The sequence below is a fragment of the Choristoneura fumiferana genome, chromosome 10 (assembly GCF_025370935.1).
Source record: "Choristoneura fumiferana chromosome 10, NRCan_CFum_1, whole genome shotgun sequence".
In the NCBI taxonomy this organism is placed as follows: Eukaryota; Metazoa; Arthropoda; class Insecta; order Lepidoptera; family Tortricidae; genus Choristoneura; species Choristoneura fumiferana.
In genome coordinates this window covers 16,935,813-16,951,750 of record NC_133481.1, presented here as the reverse complement: position 1 = coordinate 16,951,750, position 15,938 = coordinate 16,935,813, and the positions used below count along the sequence as shown (strand labels likewise).

At 37.3% G+C, this 15,938-nt stretch overlaps 2 protein-coding genes across 2 annotated transcripts; one reads left to right on the top strand and one right to left on the bottom strand.

The window, feature by feature from the left end:
* Positions 1–1,603: 1,603 nt before the first annotated feature.
* Positions 1,604–12,900, bottom strand: LOC141432191 (endoplasmic reticulum lectin 1-like). The gene is given in 10 exon segments (XM_074093681.1): positions 1,604–1,705; positions 1,708–1,776; positions 1,778–1,857; positions 3,440–3,602; positions 5,173–5,337; positions 6,553–6,606; positions 8,954–9,246; positions 10,625–10,789; positions 11,413–11,653; positions 12,559–12,900. Coding segments are annotated over 10 exon segments (1,491 nt in total). The 5' UTR covers positions 12,718–12,900.
* A 393-nt stretch (positions 12,901–13,293) lies between these two features.
* Positions 13,294–15,606, top strand: LOC141432190 (protein cornichon-like). The gene is made up of 4 exons (XM_074093680.1): positions 13,294–13,480; positions 13,548–13,660; positions 13,757–13,900; positions 15,160–15,606. Exons 1-4 carry the CDS (start codon positions 13,331–13,333, stop codon positions 15,185–15,187), a joined length of 435 nt encoding a protein of 144 aa, XP_073949781.1. The 5' UTR covers positions 13,294–13,330; the 3' UTR covers positions 15,188–15,606.
* The last annotated feature ends 332 nt before the right edge of the window (positions 15,607–15,938 follow it).

Here is a 15,938-nt window from a genome sequence, read left to right as displayed (position 1 = left end):
TGACATCCAAAAATTTTGTAAGTGTCGTCATTTTTATCAATTATGCTCGAGAACATTCGAAAAGCTGTTTTTAGAGAAAGGTTTTTATTTGTTTCAACCGCAGTAGACGTCTATGGACACATTTCGTCACCCATGCCAACTGTCGACAATTTTTTGCACTAGGATCTAGGAGTGTGTAAATTCTGTTGATAGATACCCAAAAAGTGAGATGACTTTAAATTAAAAATCAAATTGTATATTAGTAGGCAATATTATTTTGTCTATGACTGTAGATTGTTGCCAAAGGAAAGGCTACACTTTTTTTGACATGAAATCTTGGTGTCATTATTTTTTTAATGTCGCGCTGAAACGTGCTTTATTTTGAAAGCAAGATGATCCTAATGATGTCTGAATTTTTCAATATTGTAATATTCAATGGACTTTTTGCTAAAAATTAAAAGCAAAGTTGAGCGTGAGTTTCTGTAAACCTATGTACCTATATTTTCTTTCGCGATGGCTCAATAGTTATTAGAACTAAGGGACTTTTTGATGTGTACATCGTTGGAGTTAGTTTACAGCTTATCTTTCAGCTTCAGGGCAGAATAGTCGCGTCCTTCGTGAACCACGTCATATCTTAAATACAAGAGACGCAAAATAATTTTTAAACACATTTTCGAGGCACCTTGTTTAGTATACAGTGGTATAAAAATTAATATAAAAGAACTGTTTTTATACAAACCTGTTTTGTTGATATGAATGTAAATAAATGTCAAGTTTAAAAAAATGCTTTTGTTATTTCACTCTTTTTTTATTAATCACTTTGGTACAGTCAGCAGCAGAAGTGGATAGAGCAGTTACGAAGCTCAAAACTACCGAGGAAATAGACAGATGTGTAAAACATATTGGGCACCACAACAGTTCATTGGCTTCTGCAGTTAAATACCTTCTAAAGATCTACGTTTGTTGGGTTAGAAATGTCCTGCAATCGGTTGTGGCATAATACCTAGTAGTTTGTTACTTTTGCATAAGTAATATGTGATTTAAAACTACATAAACTGCTTTATGTTCACACATTTTGCAGGTGGTAGGAGCTTGTGCAAGGTCCGCCCGGATTGCTACCACCATCTTGCTCGCTAATCCTGCCGTGAAGCAGCAGTGCTTGAGCACTTTTGTATTTTCAGCGTAGAGAGTAAGAACAGCCGGTGAAATTACTGGCACTTGATGTATCAACTTAGGCCTCTAGGTTGGCAACGCATCTGCAATACCCCTGGTGATGCAGATGTTTATGGGCGGTGGTGATCTCTATACCATCAGGAGACCCACTTGCTCATTTGCCATCCAGTCGAATAAAAAAATACACATTATAAACAAATCAAACTGATTTAGCAAAGAAGTTTTTTACGGCGTTTTTCAGGGGACACCCTGACAGACATACCTCCGTACATTAATACCTACATATTCATAGGTATAATAAGAAGTTATGATGCGCTCAGTGAACGCGTGAACGAAAAAAAAACATGATAAAACACGAAAAAATACTAAACATTTTATTCTAATCATTTCCTAAATTTTGGTACATCTTCTGGCGCCACCTCGTCTTCTTCTTTCAGCTCTTTCTCTTCTTCTATCCTTCTAAGATGGTTTTAGACTTGATCAGTCCATTTTCATCGGCGTAAGGAAGAATATCACATATCAGTGGTGATTCTACTCCTAGGATATAGTGGGCAAGTTTCTCGGTTCCAACAGGTAGAGGGACACTTGGGCTGAACTGGAGGAGTTTTCTAAGCATTTCAGTTTTGACTTCGGTTTGGCGAGGTTTGCCGGTTTTTGTCGCACACGTCCCTCCGGAATAGAAATGGGATATGTACGTGCGTTGATCTGTGGATAATAAGCTGTTATAGTTTTGGGTCAATCAATTTTTTCTTGTTTGTTGTTCTGTCTCATTGTCGATGAGACAACAGTGACAGTTACTTAATTTTTTTTGTTAAATATGCTACTAATGTGCTTGGGAGATATTTCATAAAGTAATGAATTTGTAACAGTTTAACTATGTCAAACATTTAGCGCTCGATCAATGAGGACTATCGTTTTTTGTCTCACTAGATGGCGCACTGTTGCGTGAGGTTTTTAAGTATGGTTTTGAAAGTCTGTTATTACGGGCGTGGAAACAAGTTTAGATTAAAATATATTATTTATAACCTTAAAACCGTACCATATAAATATCGAGCATGCCACAGTGTTGCATAGTCCCGTTTTGGTTCGGAAAAAAGGGAGGACAAAGGTTTCCGAAAGACAAAACTGTCTCAAAACACAGACTTCATTGCCCCGGACGCATAATTGCCATAATTAATTAGAGATATTGCAAAATATTCACAAAATTATTTTTAATTATAAATAAACCCGCGTAGCTCACCCAAAAACTATGAGATTTGACATTTCGGAGACCTCACGCTACACTAGCGCCTCTAGCGGCGAATTCATACGTGATAGCCCTCATTAAACCACAGAATACATATAGAAACTCATTGTAGTAAGAGTTGTCCAAGGGACGTACCCATGGCAATGAGGTACAAGAAAAAGTTGATCGACCCTTTTAAAGACGAATATTATCTCGTTCTTTTTGTCCAAATAAAAGGACGGGCATCACATTTTTATCTGTCACATAAACAGCTGGACGGATTTGGATGAAATTTGATATGAAGATAGCTAGTGGAATAACATGTGGATTACTTTTTATCCCGCTATTTCCAAAGGATCGGAATAAAATTCCTATTCAATCGTTAGGATTACTGCCATGAAGCCGTGGTGGCCTAGTGGTTTGACCTATCGCCTTTCAAGCAGAGGTTCGTGGGTTCAAACCCCGGCGCGCACCTCTGAGTTTTTCGAAATTCATGTGGGAAATATTCATGCGCGAGTAAATAAATACTATAGTGTAATATCATCATCACCATATCATCATATCAGGCGTGGGACGTCCACTGTTGGACATAGGCCTCCCCCATTATATGAAGGGGGGAGGGGGGGTTGCCAATATTTGCCAAGCTCGGCAAGCGGTTTGGCGAGCGCCGTAGAGGATGTAAGTTGAATTTCTAAGAAGACGGTGCTGCCATCTTCTGGTATCATCCCTCAGCCGGTTTCTACGGCGCCCACAGCATCATCATCCCAGCCTATATACGTACCACTGCAGGGCACAGGCCTCCCCTCAGAATGAGAAGGCTTGGGCCATAGTTCCCCCATTGCGAAGGGGGGAGGGGGGATTGCCAATATTTGCAAGCTTGCAAGGTTTGGCAGGTTTCCTAGAGGTTTGTTGTTTTCAAGAAAAAGCTGCTTAAATCTTCTGGTTCATGCGGAGTTACATTTGCCCACAGCATAGTGTAATATAAATTTGTTAAAACACGTATCCTTCCATTTTAGCTTCTGCGTATCCCTAGTTAGTGGCACTAAGAGTGTGTAATCTTACTGATAGGCTTAGGCGCTTTCCCCTTGTTCTCCTTGATCCAATCCAAGTGCGCTTGCTCATCGAATTTCCCCAGCAGCAGGGTAGTTTTCTCCCCGTTGCGGTTGATGTGGTACTGGACTACGTGCTGGCCGTAACAGAACTCGTATTTCCACCAGCCTGTACCCTAAAAGTATTACAAGCTTTTTCACTTCTCGTGCTCTTAAAATGTTACTTTAGTCTCTGCATATCGGGACTAAAGCTCCTCATTAATCTCTAGGGATTAAAGTATTTTTTTTTATTTACTTTGTAAACTCCTAAACAGCCAAACACGGTGTTTGTGAGTGGAGGATTTTCGCCTTTTTCAATGATTGTGTTTAGACAATTTTTAGGGCGTGGATATAAGCTCAAAATGACAACTGTGCAAAAATACTTAAAAAAACGATTTAATTTCGTGAAACAACTAATTATTACGAATATGAATCTACTTAATTATATTAAGGATCAATTCATTTTATTATGCATAGTCCAATTAGTTTTAAAATAGTTTTTTAATTTTGAACTGTTTACTAAATATGCAAGCATTTAAAGCGACACTTAGGACAAATAATTATTAACAAATTTTCATTGATCGTATTGCATTCTTTTTAAAATAATATTGTAATTTGAACAGAACGTCGTTTTTTTTCGCACCAAAAACAAACTAAAGAAAAATCTCGTATCACTATGCTTGTTTTAGTTGAACAAATATTATTTAGCTTAACGTATGTATTCAAATTTGTAAAGATTTTTAGGCGTCAACGTTGGCAAAAAAAAACTGGGAATATACTAAAATGCAGCAGCAGGAACAATAAAACTTTTAATGGGTCTTTTACGTCTGTACTCTCCACGCCGAACACAACAGTGCAAGCACTGCTGCTTCACGCAGGATTAGCGGCAAGATGGTGGTAGCCTTACACAAGGTCCTACCACCTGCAACTGAATAAAATTCTTCTTTTTAGTGCGAGATGTATGAGATGAGTGTTAATGTGTTTTTATGAGGTTAGAAAACCTATACAAAATTAGAAATTTCATTTTATAATAAAATAATATATAATCAATGAGGTCTTTATTGTAAGCGAAGCGAATTTTGCACTTAGCAACAACACACCGTAATTTACGGTAGACCTACCGTATTTTTTCTAAATCTACCACCTACGTAGAACCCATGTCTATTTATTACGGTGCGGTTACATTCTACCGTAATTTCATCTGTGTCCTTATTTCTATAATGGCAACACTGCAATGGGCGTGCGGTTAAAGTCCCGCCCAACCCGCCATCCGCCATTGTTGACACGGAATGCACGACAAAAATTGCTCGACCTGACAATTCAAACCTTCAAGTAATCGTCATAAGGGTTCCAATTATCAGGTCGCCAATCGGTGTCGTTCATTCTAGGTTGACAAAGGCCCCCCTTCCCCACTGGGCACATCCCAAGGCCCCGCGATTGATTAGGGCCCCCTAGTGACTCCCTACTCTATTACCAAACGATAACCGATAGCTACTCAACTCTCGCCTGAAAATCAGGCTTACCGAATACAGCATGTTGTGCCCAGGGCCTCTAGTAGGTGAAAGACGACCCTGGTCGTACACTAACCGCACCCGGGAATAGGTTCTACCATTACCATTTAACGTAATTTTAGACCAGCAACACCGTAATTTTGATAGAGAGAGTTGGAGACACTGGGGCCAGGTTTGTGTACAAATGCCGACTTACCCCATTCAGGCAGTTTTCCCCGTTCAGGAAGGCTCTAGTGGGCGAGTCGTCCGATATCATGGGCAGTGGCTTTTCGGCTACCTGCGCTGCCTTCGCACTTTCCTCGGCCAAATCGTCGCCTTCGCCGAGAGGGTGCAGCTCGAACTTCAAGTGGGTCTCGCCGTCCTTGAAAGATAAATAAATAAATAGATATCACAAGGCATTTGACTTTAATTGATCTAGTCCCAAAGTAAGCAAAGCTTGCGTTATGGGTACGTTAAGTACCTACTAGGCAACGGATAAACGTACTTAAATAGATAGATACACACTTAAATACATATTGAAAATGTACTCGAGCACAAACATTCGTCAAAAAAAACTACTTGACTAAACGGTGACTAAAGCTATCATAAGGTGAGCAAAGAAATCTTTTTAGTTCAACCTATCCAACACAATATTTGTATTGTTTCGAAATGAAAAAAATAATTCCACTGAAACCAACTTGTGTAATTATAGCAGCGCAACAATTTCCAGCTTTTATTTTATTTATAAGAAACTTACAATATTCCTTTGTTTTAAAAAAAATGTCCTTTTTAAAACTTTAAAAAACATGTATCAACCACTTCTGGTGAGATGACCCGGATTGACTTGAACTTTGGTATAGTCGAAGGCATAAATCGCACCTTTAAAACTAAACTGAAACAATTGGACATATTCGCAGTTCCAAAACAAGCTTTAAAAAAAACACAATCTGGTTGAATTTTAAAATGAGAAATTTCGAATTATTTCAGTTTAATTTTCAAGGTGCGAAATATATAAGTCATGTATGTATCAACATCAACTTCATGGTTAATGGCGTTAAGGTATACACCTTATCTATACAGATATTTCTGACGTCTTAGAAACTTTTGAGTTACAGTGCAAGTAAAGACACGAAACAGTAGGCAGAAGAGCTTGTATAAAAAAATAACCAAAACATGTGGCAAAAAATTATATAGTTGTATAGCTAGAACTCAGCAATAACATTACAAAAATTGTCTTACTTTACACTTACATTTCACAAAGTTAGCATAAAAAATTATAAAGCCAGAAAAGAGATACATTTATGAGGTCTGTCCACTGTGTTACTTAACTCTATTAAACTAAACTCAGTTAAACTAAGCTCGATTAAACTAAACTAAAATTAAAGTTCACATTAGACTGACCCGTATACGTAAAACTGAATCGCACACCAGAGTGGTACAGTATCACAATCATTTTCACATCTTCAGCGAAAAAGTTCCACCCTGGTACGTTATTCATCTCAGCTTCTTCTACTGTATGAATATATCATGTGCTGTGTGTATGCGTAATAATGCGTATATCATGTTTGGAAGCTTTGTAAAATACTGCAAAACTTACCTTATCAATTTTCTCAACCTTCAAGACAGCTAGAATGTCCTTAGAGTCTCTCTCCTTGACATGCCAACAGAAACGTGAACAAGCGTCTATTACTACACTACTACACTACTAATAGCGCTGCAAACTCATGTGAACTGAGCGGGGACTTAGATAAAATCGGTCCAATAAACCAGAAGCCGTAACTACGAGATAGGACAGGTATTCTTATAAAAAAAAATATTGTCGCCATATTTAACAGTTAGGCAAAGTTTGGTGAAGGTATGTTACAATGCAATTCAATTTGTGTCGGTGTGTTGGTGGCATTGAATGCGTTAACTCTCTGTCTGGGTATGTATGATGATGATGATGATTGGCCGGATCATCATCATCATCATTTAACTTGCCTTGTTTGTTGGGTCAAATCTTGCATAAGATGAGCGTGAATGGGAACGTTGGAAGAGGAAGGCCTAGACGAACATACCACGATCAAATCGAGGACGTTCTGAATCTAAAGAAAGGTCGGGTCAGGAGTACTCTAAACCGACGTGCATGCATGAAAAGATTGATGAATTTAGAGGAAGCGAGAGTTGTATGCCAGGATCTTAGCAAGTGGAAGGAAGTAGTCTCTGTCTACCCCGTTGGGAAAGAGGCTTGATTTTATGTATGTATGTATGTTGCAAGTTTATTTTGACCCACTTCCAGTGGTCGGATTGATTTGAAATTTGGTACACATTTGTAAGTCGGATGACAATGCAAGCACTGTCAACAAAATGTAGAGTCAGCAAAAAGCTTGTATTGTGAATGAAAATTCTAACAGAAACTTACTTTGACGTTTTGTGTATTTATTTTCGGAACGATCTTTAATTTCGTGAAAGTAGTTAGCTATTTATTTATTGAATTATTTGTTTATCATATGTACATTAGGTAATTATCATTAGTTACTGTCGATTTGTTTCTTATTAAGTACGCGCGGACTTACGAGGTTAAAGACTTCACTACGATGTATCCCAGTTCACATAAATTTGCAGTATAAACGAAACACTAAATTAAATAGCAACGCTCGTTTAAACTAAAATAAATAATGTAGTGAGCATTCACAATGTTAAAAATACAAACAAAATCTCAAAAACTAGTAAACTTACTATGTGCACAAAAAACAGAAAACACGCTTACCTTCTCTTTAATCATTAATCGACTAAGTACCTACTCAACTTTATTTACATTAATTAATTAAATTAGAATTCAAAACAAATACAAAAAAAAAACGCAAAATGCTAAAATGACATGCGTAAACAACAGGACTTTTTCATTTAACATTTTTATAGTGAAAATAGTATACTTAGGTCCGACATTTCGATTCAAAGGGTACATAGAAACTGTCTAAGTGCTCACAAATATCTGAACACATCCTTATAGTCAATCGCTTAAGTGGATGATGTTTTTGAAGAAATTTTTGACCACCAAGACAGATCCTGAATGAATGGTAAGATGGCCAAATCAAAGTAGTAGTTAGTAGTACTTTACGGTTACAGCTTCTTAATAGCCAAGCTGTGACATTACAAAACGCGAAAAACCTATTCAGAAATAGATGCCACCTTTTGGGAAAGTACCACTATCAGGAATATTATAGTAGCTTGTTGAGCAACTTTAATTCAAGTACACACCCCTGTAAATGTTTTACTTACAGATTTTTGCAATTTGCCCTGTTAGTGTGAGTCAAAGTTTGGAAGTCAAATTCGACCATTTCCAGTGGTCAGATTGATTTATTCGGGACACACACGTAATGTGAGTGTTGCAAACAAACAGACACCGCAATGCTGCAAACAGCTTGAATTCAGAGTGAAAAAAAGAACAACTTTTTTTTTTCGAGATTTAATGTAGAGTTAACGATCGAACCTTAAGACATACATTATGACTGTACAGTGAAAGGCATACTATCTTTTACAGCCATAGCGTCAAATATATGTATAAATCAACTTTATGGTTAGTGACAAGGTGTACTTATATATTTTTGAAGTCTATCAGTTGCTATCTACTGCTAGAATATTATATTCCTGATATTTGGGCCAATCAACTATTTAACCGACACTTTGGGCGTCTCCTGCGTTACCAAAATTGTCTCTGGCGTTACCAAAAAAATCGTACTTCCAACAAGATATTTCACGGTTTAGTAGCTTAAACTTACGTAGTGCATGTATTCATGTACACCATCGATAAAATTACAGAAAAAACATGTTTACTTACAAAAATCTGCAATTGTTTGAAAAATGTCGCGGACAGATTAGTGTCGGTAAAAAAGTTGATTGGCCCATTTGCGTGTTCTTTTATCAGTCATAAGTTTAACCATAAAACGTGTCATTTATTTCTGATCAGCCTCTGCGATAAAACAAAGAATGTCACATAAAAAATATGCTATACTTACATTATTACTCAACCTTATAGTTTGCTGGTGGAACCTCAAGCTATCAACCTCAGCTTTCAACAAACTCCTCGGTTTCCGAGGCGAGTCGCCGACAGGCAGGCAGTCTATGATATTTTCACCAACTTCTTTGGTCTTAAACTGAGGATGTTCGCAGAGGAGCGGGGTCAGTATGATGATTTCGTACTCGCACGTAGAAGTTTCCTTGAAGGAGTAGACTTCGTGCTTTCCGTGGGTATAGCAGACGTATTGGACGCGGGTTTTACGCGGTTTGTTGCTCAGATCGCATAGTGTGCCTGGTGATCAAATTTGAAAAGAATAACAACTACAAGCGACGGTTCTCACATTTACAGACACTTTGTTAATTACGGGCTCTGATAATTAAATTGAATACCGTAAAAGGGACTTCGACGCAACCTCACCAAATTAGAAGTTTAAAACCCCCGACATTATCATTTTAACCCTTCGGCCGCATACGTAACCGGAGTTTCGTAACCAGTTGCGGAAGAAAACTTTTTCGGGCTTGTTCAAAACCGGTTGCGAACGAAATCTATTTTGTTCCTATACGAAACCAGTTACGAACGAATACTTTTTGTTCTTGCACGAAACTTGGACCAGTGATCGACTTGTAATTTTTGACTAAAGCTTTTTTTCATTTTTACAGTAGCTTTTTTTTTCAAAAAATCGACACAGACACAGTTTTGACGGACACGCGGAGCTCCTACTTTTGTGTAGTTTTTGCCCTTCGGGCCGATGTAAACTTAACAAAACCTAAACCTACCTATGTTTCTGTGTCGATTAAAATTGGGAAATTAACATTTGTGAATGAGTATCAAAATAAGATTCTGTATTCTGTATGGGAAACCAGTTTAGAAAACAGAATTATTTTTCTTCATTCGTAACCAGGTTTCCGAAAAAGAAAAATAATTCTGTTTTCTAAACTGGTTTCGAACCTTTGGTTTCCAAAGTGGCCGAAGGGCATTTTAAAGGTGAATCTTCCAAAACCGCTGAACCGACTATAATGAAACAGCTCAGAACCTGCCTGCGGTGGTCCTCGCTTTCACGTGAAAAATCGCATCGACATCGGTCCATCCGTTTGAGAGCTACGACAGCACAGACAGACGGATATTGCCGTCAAACTTATAACACCCCTCTTTTGCGTCGGAGGTTCGAAATTGGGGCCAAGTATCTTGCAGCGCATTCTACTTGGCAATGATGGCCTTGCTGAAAGTGCTGATAGTATGTAAAGTGACATGTAAAAGAGCCATTTGTGATGACCTACTTACAGAATAATCATTTTGATTTTTTTAACCTGATAAAACCATTTACCACCCAGTCGGTGACACGCGACGACAGCATGTGTCGAAATATCTACCGATCGGCACATAGAATTGCGCGGCTGATTCCATTACCTGAAGTCTAGCCCATAAGGAGCCGCATTTCTTAGGCACACGGTCCCAATTTCTTAAGCTGTGTATCGACTTCGCGCGGCAAACCATCGAACATTAGCTCGCACGGTAACCACGCACTATGGAAACCGTGCCGCCGTGCGTTGCAACTCATACAAAACATAAGTTTGCCGCGGTTGAAGAATGCTCGCGTGATGGCCACGCGAAGTCGATACGCAGCTAAATAAACTCGCTATAACGTTGTGTAGTCTAAACCCTGCATTACCTTCCTCCATGACCAGCTCTACATAAGGCAGCGCCATCCCCTCCACTTTGGTGGTGGGAGGCGTCGCGCGGGACTCCTGCGCAATCTTCGCGACTTCGTCTAGTTTGGCTTGTTTCTCGATGCTCCAATGGCCAAGGAAATACTCTTGGGTCTTCACCACTTTGCCTAGAAATTCAGATGGATTTACATGTATGTATATGACTAGGTTACGCGGATACAGAAATAACTATTAAAGGGAAAGAATTGAGAAAAAAAATGCATAATAAAAAAATTGAATTTTACGGCAATTTTCTTGAAACTGAAAAAGTAATGATTATTATCCATGGTATTTTTAATTTCTCAATATATTTTTGCGAGAAAATGTTTGATTAGGTTAAAAGCGCGTAAGTTTTACTTCTTTAAAATTAGTTCTACTTGTGAGATCCTGTAATTGGCTTTATTGTTACCATAAAATAAGCTTATTCTGTAATTTATAGCTATGGGTTCTCCGAAAATAAATACTTAAAATAAATAAAAGCAACATCAAAAACATCCATGATCTCAACTTTTTTTTTGGTAAATAGAAGATATTTTATAGATAATAGATATAAGTGATAAATCTATCACTTTAAGACCTGTTAAATAATCAAAAGCGCTTATAAAACCAACATAATAAAATATTGGCTAACAGTTACCATACCTACTACATAGTCAAAATGAAGATTTGAATCTAAAAAGTCAAATTAAAAATTGCTTAACTTAATAACCTAGCCTTTATAGCACAAAATAATTATGCAATCCAAACATACCCTCTCTTTCCTCATGATACTGCCTGATGTACCGTCCGTGGCACACCTCATAGCTCCAATAACTCTCCAGCCGGTACGAGCATATCTTCTGGGTGAACAGTAGCTTCAATAGATTGATGGGAGATGGGCCGTCATACTCCTCGATGCTGTTGGTCTCTTTGGTAAGCAGCTCTGGCAAATGGCACTCGTACTTTTCTTTTTGTGACGTTGATACTAGAAGGATTTCTTTGTTCTGTTGGGCCTTAAAAAGTGTAAAGAAACTTTATTTTGTAAATGCCGCGTATAGCATGGGGAATATCACAATAGAGAAATCTCTCTTCAGGCAGATGTCATACTTTTATGGCCTAAAGGACTAACTCACACCCAATAATATATCTTTGGTTGGCAGTTTATATAACCCAGTCCATGCTTGGCAGTGAGATGTATATAGGGCAGAGATGGTCACAAGATTGTGGAGAGATCCTCATTACAAACTTCTTAATAGTAGGTATGTTTTTGTAATGTGAAATGAAATAAAAAAAATACAAGGAACAAAATGATATTTTTTAGGAATCCGCAAACTGTGCTCTGCAATACCCCAGGTCTTTGTGGCACTATCCTATGAGTGTCGCGAAACTATACACTAGAGTTACCTGCATACATAACTAAAGCTAATAGCCAGCATTTTTTTGTACAACGGGTGTTAAGAAACAATTACAACATATAAGGAGGATTGCAGTATAAAAACATTAGTAACCCCTGTTTTAATTTATAAGCTTATCATTGCTGTAGTTTTATTTATAAAACTAGATTCACTCCACTATTCCACTATAGCTGGCAAGCTAGGTAATCAGCCTGCATAGACCCAAAAAGACATTGACATTAACATCTTACAACAATAACATCACACACAGCCCAAAGCATAGCTAGTCTTGAAAATCATAAATTTTCATGCACCATGGAGGGATTTTTCGAAATTCCTATGGAAGATCTATAACTGCCGTCCGATATATAACTGCTTTCGATACACATCCTTTCCACAAAAGACTAGGGCTTCACAAAATATTCGCTAGGGCCGCCGCCGCTAGTGTTATATGTGTGCGGATTTCAGTAATGTACTGGGCATAACAAAATTAATGTATCAAATATGTAATCAAACTACGTTACCTGAGGTTTTGCTTCTCCATCAACTAGATTTTCCAGTGCTTCTTGAGCGCCGGGCCAATTTATACCGAACAATATACTGTCGTCAAATCCCTTATAATCGTGCTCAATAGACAACACAGCTCCAATTACGCTTAAAACTAATAAGCATACACCTCTCATTTTAACTTTTAAATCACACAACCATCATTTATAATAAATAAAATAAATCCATCCACAAATTCTACATGGAAAACATTGTAGAAATTGTTATAACATTGGAATTAAAAAGGACTCGGTGAGTCGACAAACGGCGCTGCTGTCTGTGGAAAATGTTGGCCATAGTTTAGTTTGAGATAATCACTCACTGCCATCCTAATTTAGTCGGTTAGTATTCGAATGAGCTGGATCTATGACAGACAGCCACGACAGATGACAAGAAATGTCAGTCAGTTTACTGGGACAAAAAAATAATAGCTGATTCGAGGAATCATTCAAGTTCAACGTTTCAACGTTCTGGACATGTTCTGAAACACTTGTTTGTTTTATAAATAAAATGTAAATGTTTTCTGTTTTTGTTGTTCTAATTCTAACAAAAACAACATCATTTAATGTTACAAAGGCGTTTAATCCTCTGCATTTAAAATACGATGTGGAATTTTCTAAAGTAATGAATCCCGAATGAAACCATAGATATTAAAAGTTGTACCTACTCTATGAAGTGCATGACTGACATTGTCATTTTGTCACGGTCGGTAGTTTTGTAGTTTTGGCTGGTTTTGTCAGTTTTGTCAAAATGGCGTTTAGCTTCCCAGCCTTTTCCTATATTATAGCCCTAATAATAGATGCATTCCTAATATTTTTCTCAATATTCCACGTAATAGCCTTCGATGAACTGAAAACCGATTATAAGAATCCAATAGATCAATGCAACAGCCTTAACCCGGTAAGTAATACTTCTTAAGTCGAACTTCGCCCATGACTTGGGTTTAACCTTATTTTTTTGTTTTTAGCTTGTCCTGCCAGAATATCTGCTGCACTTATTGATTAACGTGCTATTCTTGCTGTCAGGAGAATGGTTTTCACTGTTAATAAACGTGCCTTTGATTTTGTATCACATACACAGGTACGTTCATAGGTTATAGGTTATGTTTTTCTGACTAGTATGCTAATTAAAGAATTGGTTTGATAAAGTGAGTCATATGTTTATTTTGCAATGCAGATATCGAACACGGCCGGTGATGTCGGGGCCCGGCCTGTATGACCCCACTAGCATTATGAATTCAGATGTTTTGACAGTATGCCAGAGGGAAGGATGGATCAAGCTGGCATTCTACCTGTTATCATTCTTTTTGTACTTATACGGGTAAGTTCGAGTCTAGTTAACATACAGAACTAATATTAAATGGTATGGAAATGTCAATCAAACTAAAATAGCATTATTACAAACTTTTAGTTAGCTTGTATCTACTCGGACATTGAAAAAATACGTTTTGCTAAAATAGCAAAGGTCAGGGCCGAATTTCGAAGTGCCTTGAGGCAACAGAGGAGTGGGGACCTAGCAAAAACTATTTTCCAAATAAAATTAACAATATAATTAATTACAATAGATAAAGGTAAAACAGCGGAAAAAAAAAAAAAGTTGTTTACTAGTTTACTCGCCGGAATTTGAAAAAAAAACCAGTTTCTATTATGGGGGCCCTTCTTTTGTGGAGGCCCTGTAGCCCTGGTTGCCCTCCCCTAAATCCGGCCCTGGCAAAGGTGAAAGCCATAAAAAGAATAACTTGCTGTGTTAGTATGGCTCTAGGCTAGGAAGTCAAAATTAACACACTACCAGTGGTCTGTTTAACTAAAAATTTGGTATACATGGTGTAAGTTGGATAACATGGATTCAATAAAGTTGATGACTAGTGATGTGCTTGAACTTGTTGCATGCCATTCATTAGCCATCCAATTACAATTTGTGTCAAATCTATGAAAACAAAAGAATGTGTGCGCTTATACTAAGATAGGTAAAAATGTGATATTGGGAAGGAACTACAATGATACTTCTGTTCCTCGCACTATTAATTCTGTGTGTTAACCCAATTAACGTTGCTAGCACCTTGATGAGTGATAAGTATTTGGATTAAAGCCATAAATTCTAATCAGTCATCACTTTCATCATTTAGTTACGACTCTTGCTTGCTCTTGACTCAAAGATAATGCAGTATATCTTTAGAATGACATAGATAATTTCACAAGGAACTTGTGTAGCATTCATTAATGTATGTACAAGTGCAAACTTTTTGAGCAATGACATCAATATCTTCCAATGGTTAAGGTTAGATTATATTGAAATCTTCTATTTGATTGTGTTAATAATATAATAAATATCATGATTCAATTAACACTAGTTGATCTAATCCCAAACTAAGCTAAACTTGTGCTATAGCTACTAAGCAAGAGATAAACAAAATAAGTTTTATTTATTTGAATCAGTTCAGCAGTTTAAGCGTGAAAAAGCAGCAGACAGACACACTTTCGTATTTATAATATTAGTATAGCATAATAGTCACCTCAACTTTGAAAAGACAATTTCTTGCAAGTCTTACCTACTCTGATGATTGTTATCTCTCATTTCAGGATGATTGTGGTGCTGATTGCGGCGTAATTGGGAAGGAAATTCCTATTAATAAGTAATTTTCTGTTGTTTTATAATTAGCACTCCCTAAGTCAAATAGTGTGAAGAACAAATCTGTGTAAAAGGGATAACATACTTGATAGATACTGCTAGTCAGTCTCTTGGCTATGAGTTGGCTGAAAAACTACTGTAGAAAGAGTAGAAATTAAAATAAGGCCTCTACTTTCTATCATATCCTGAAATCTTTGTTCTTGTTGAAATTAGCAGCAGAAGTGGATGAGCGGTCACAGTGCTCAAAATGACCTATCTGCACACAACTACTACCACGGTAATAACCTAACCAGCAAAAAATTTGAAAACCCCCGACTTTGTCACTTCAAAGTTCAATATTTCAAAAACGGCCAAACCGATTTTGATGAAAAATGTCTAAGCTAGAAAACCTAATTTCCAATAAAAAAAAAACTGCATTCAAATCGGCCCACCTGTTTAAGAGCTGCGATGCCACAGACAGACAGACAGACACACGTAGCGGTCAAACTTTATAACACCCCTCTTTTTGCATGGAGGGTTAATAAAAAGATAGTGTGTAGATCAAGATCATTTTGAGCACCACAACCACATATCTACTTCTGCTGCTGACTGTATACTGCAACAATTTTGAAATGTTTAATTTCTTTTTCATATTTTTTCTACTTTTTTGTGGGACCCTACTTTAAAACGAGTCTTATACCCAATAAATTATTAAGATATTTCTAAGGCATATGTCTGAATTATGAGAAAA

Bases quoted from the DNA above. Each gene is read 5' to 3' on its own strand.
- LOC141432190 (XM_074093680.1), top strand. From the start codon at position 13,331: ATGGCGTTTAGCTTCCCAGCCTTTTCCTATATTATAGCCCTAATAATA. The intron at 13,481-13,547 runs GTAAGTAATACT...TTTTGTTTTTAG, and splicing joins AATGCAACAGCCTTAACCCG to CTTGTCCTGCCAGAATATCT. The intron at 13,901-15,159 runs GTAAGTTCGAGT...CTCTCATTTCAG, and splicing joins TTCTTTTTGTACTTATACGG to GATGATTGTGGTGCTGATTG.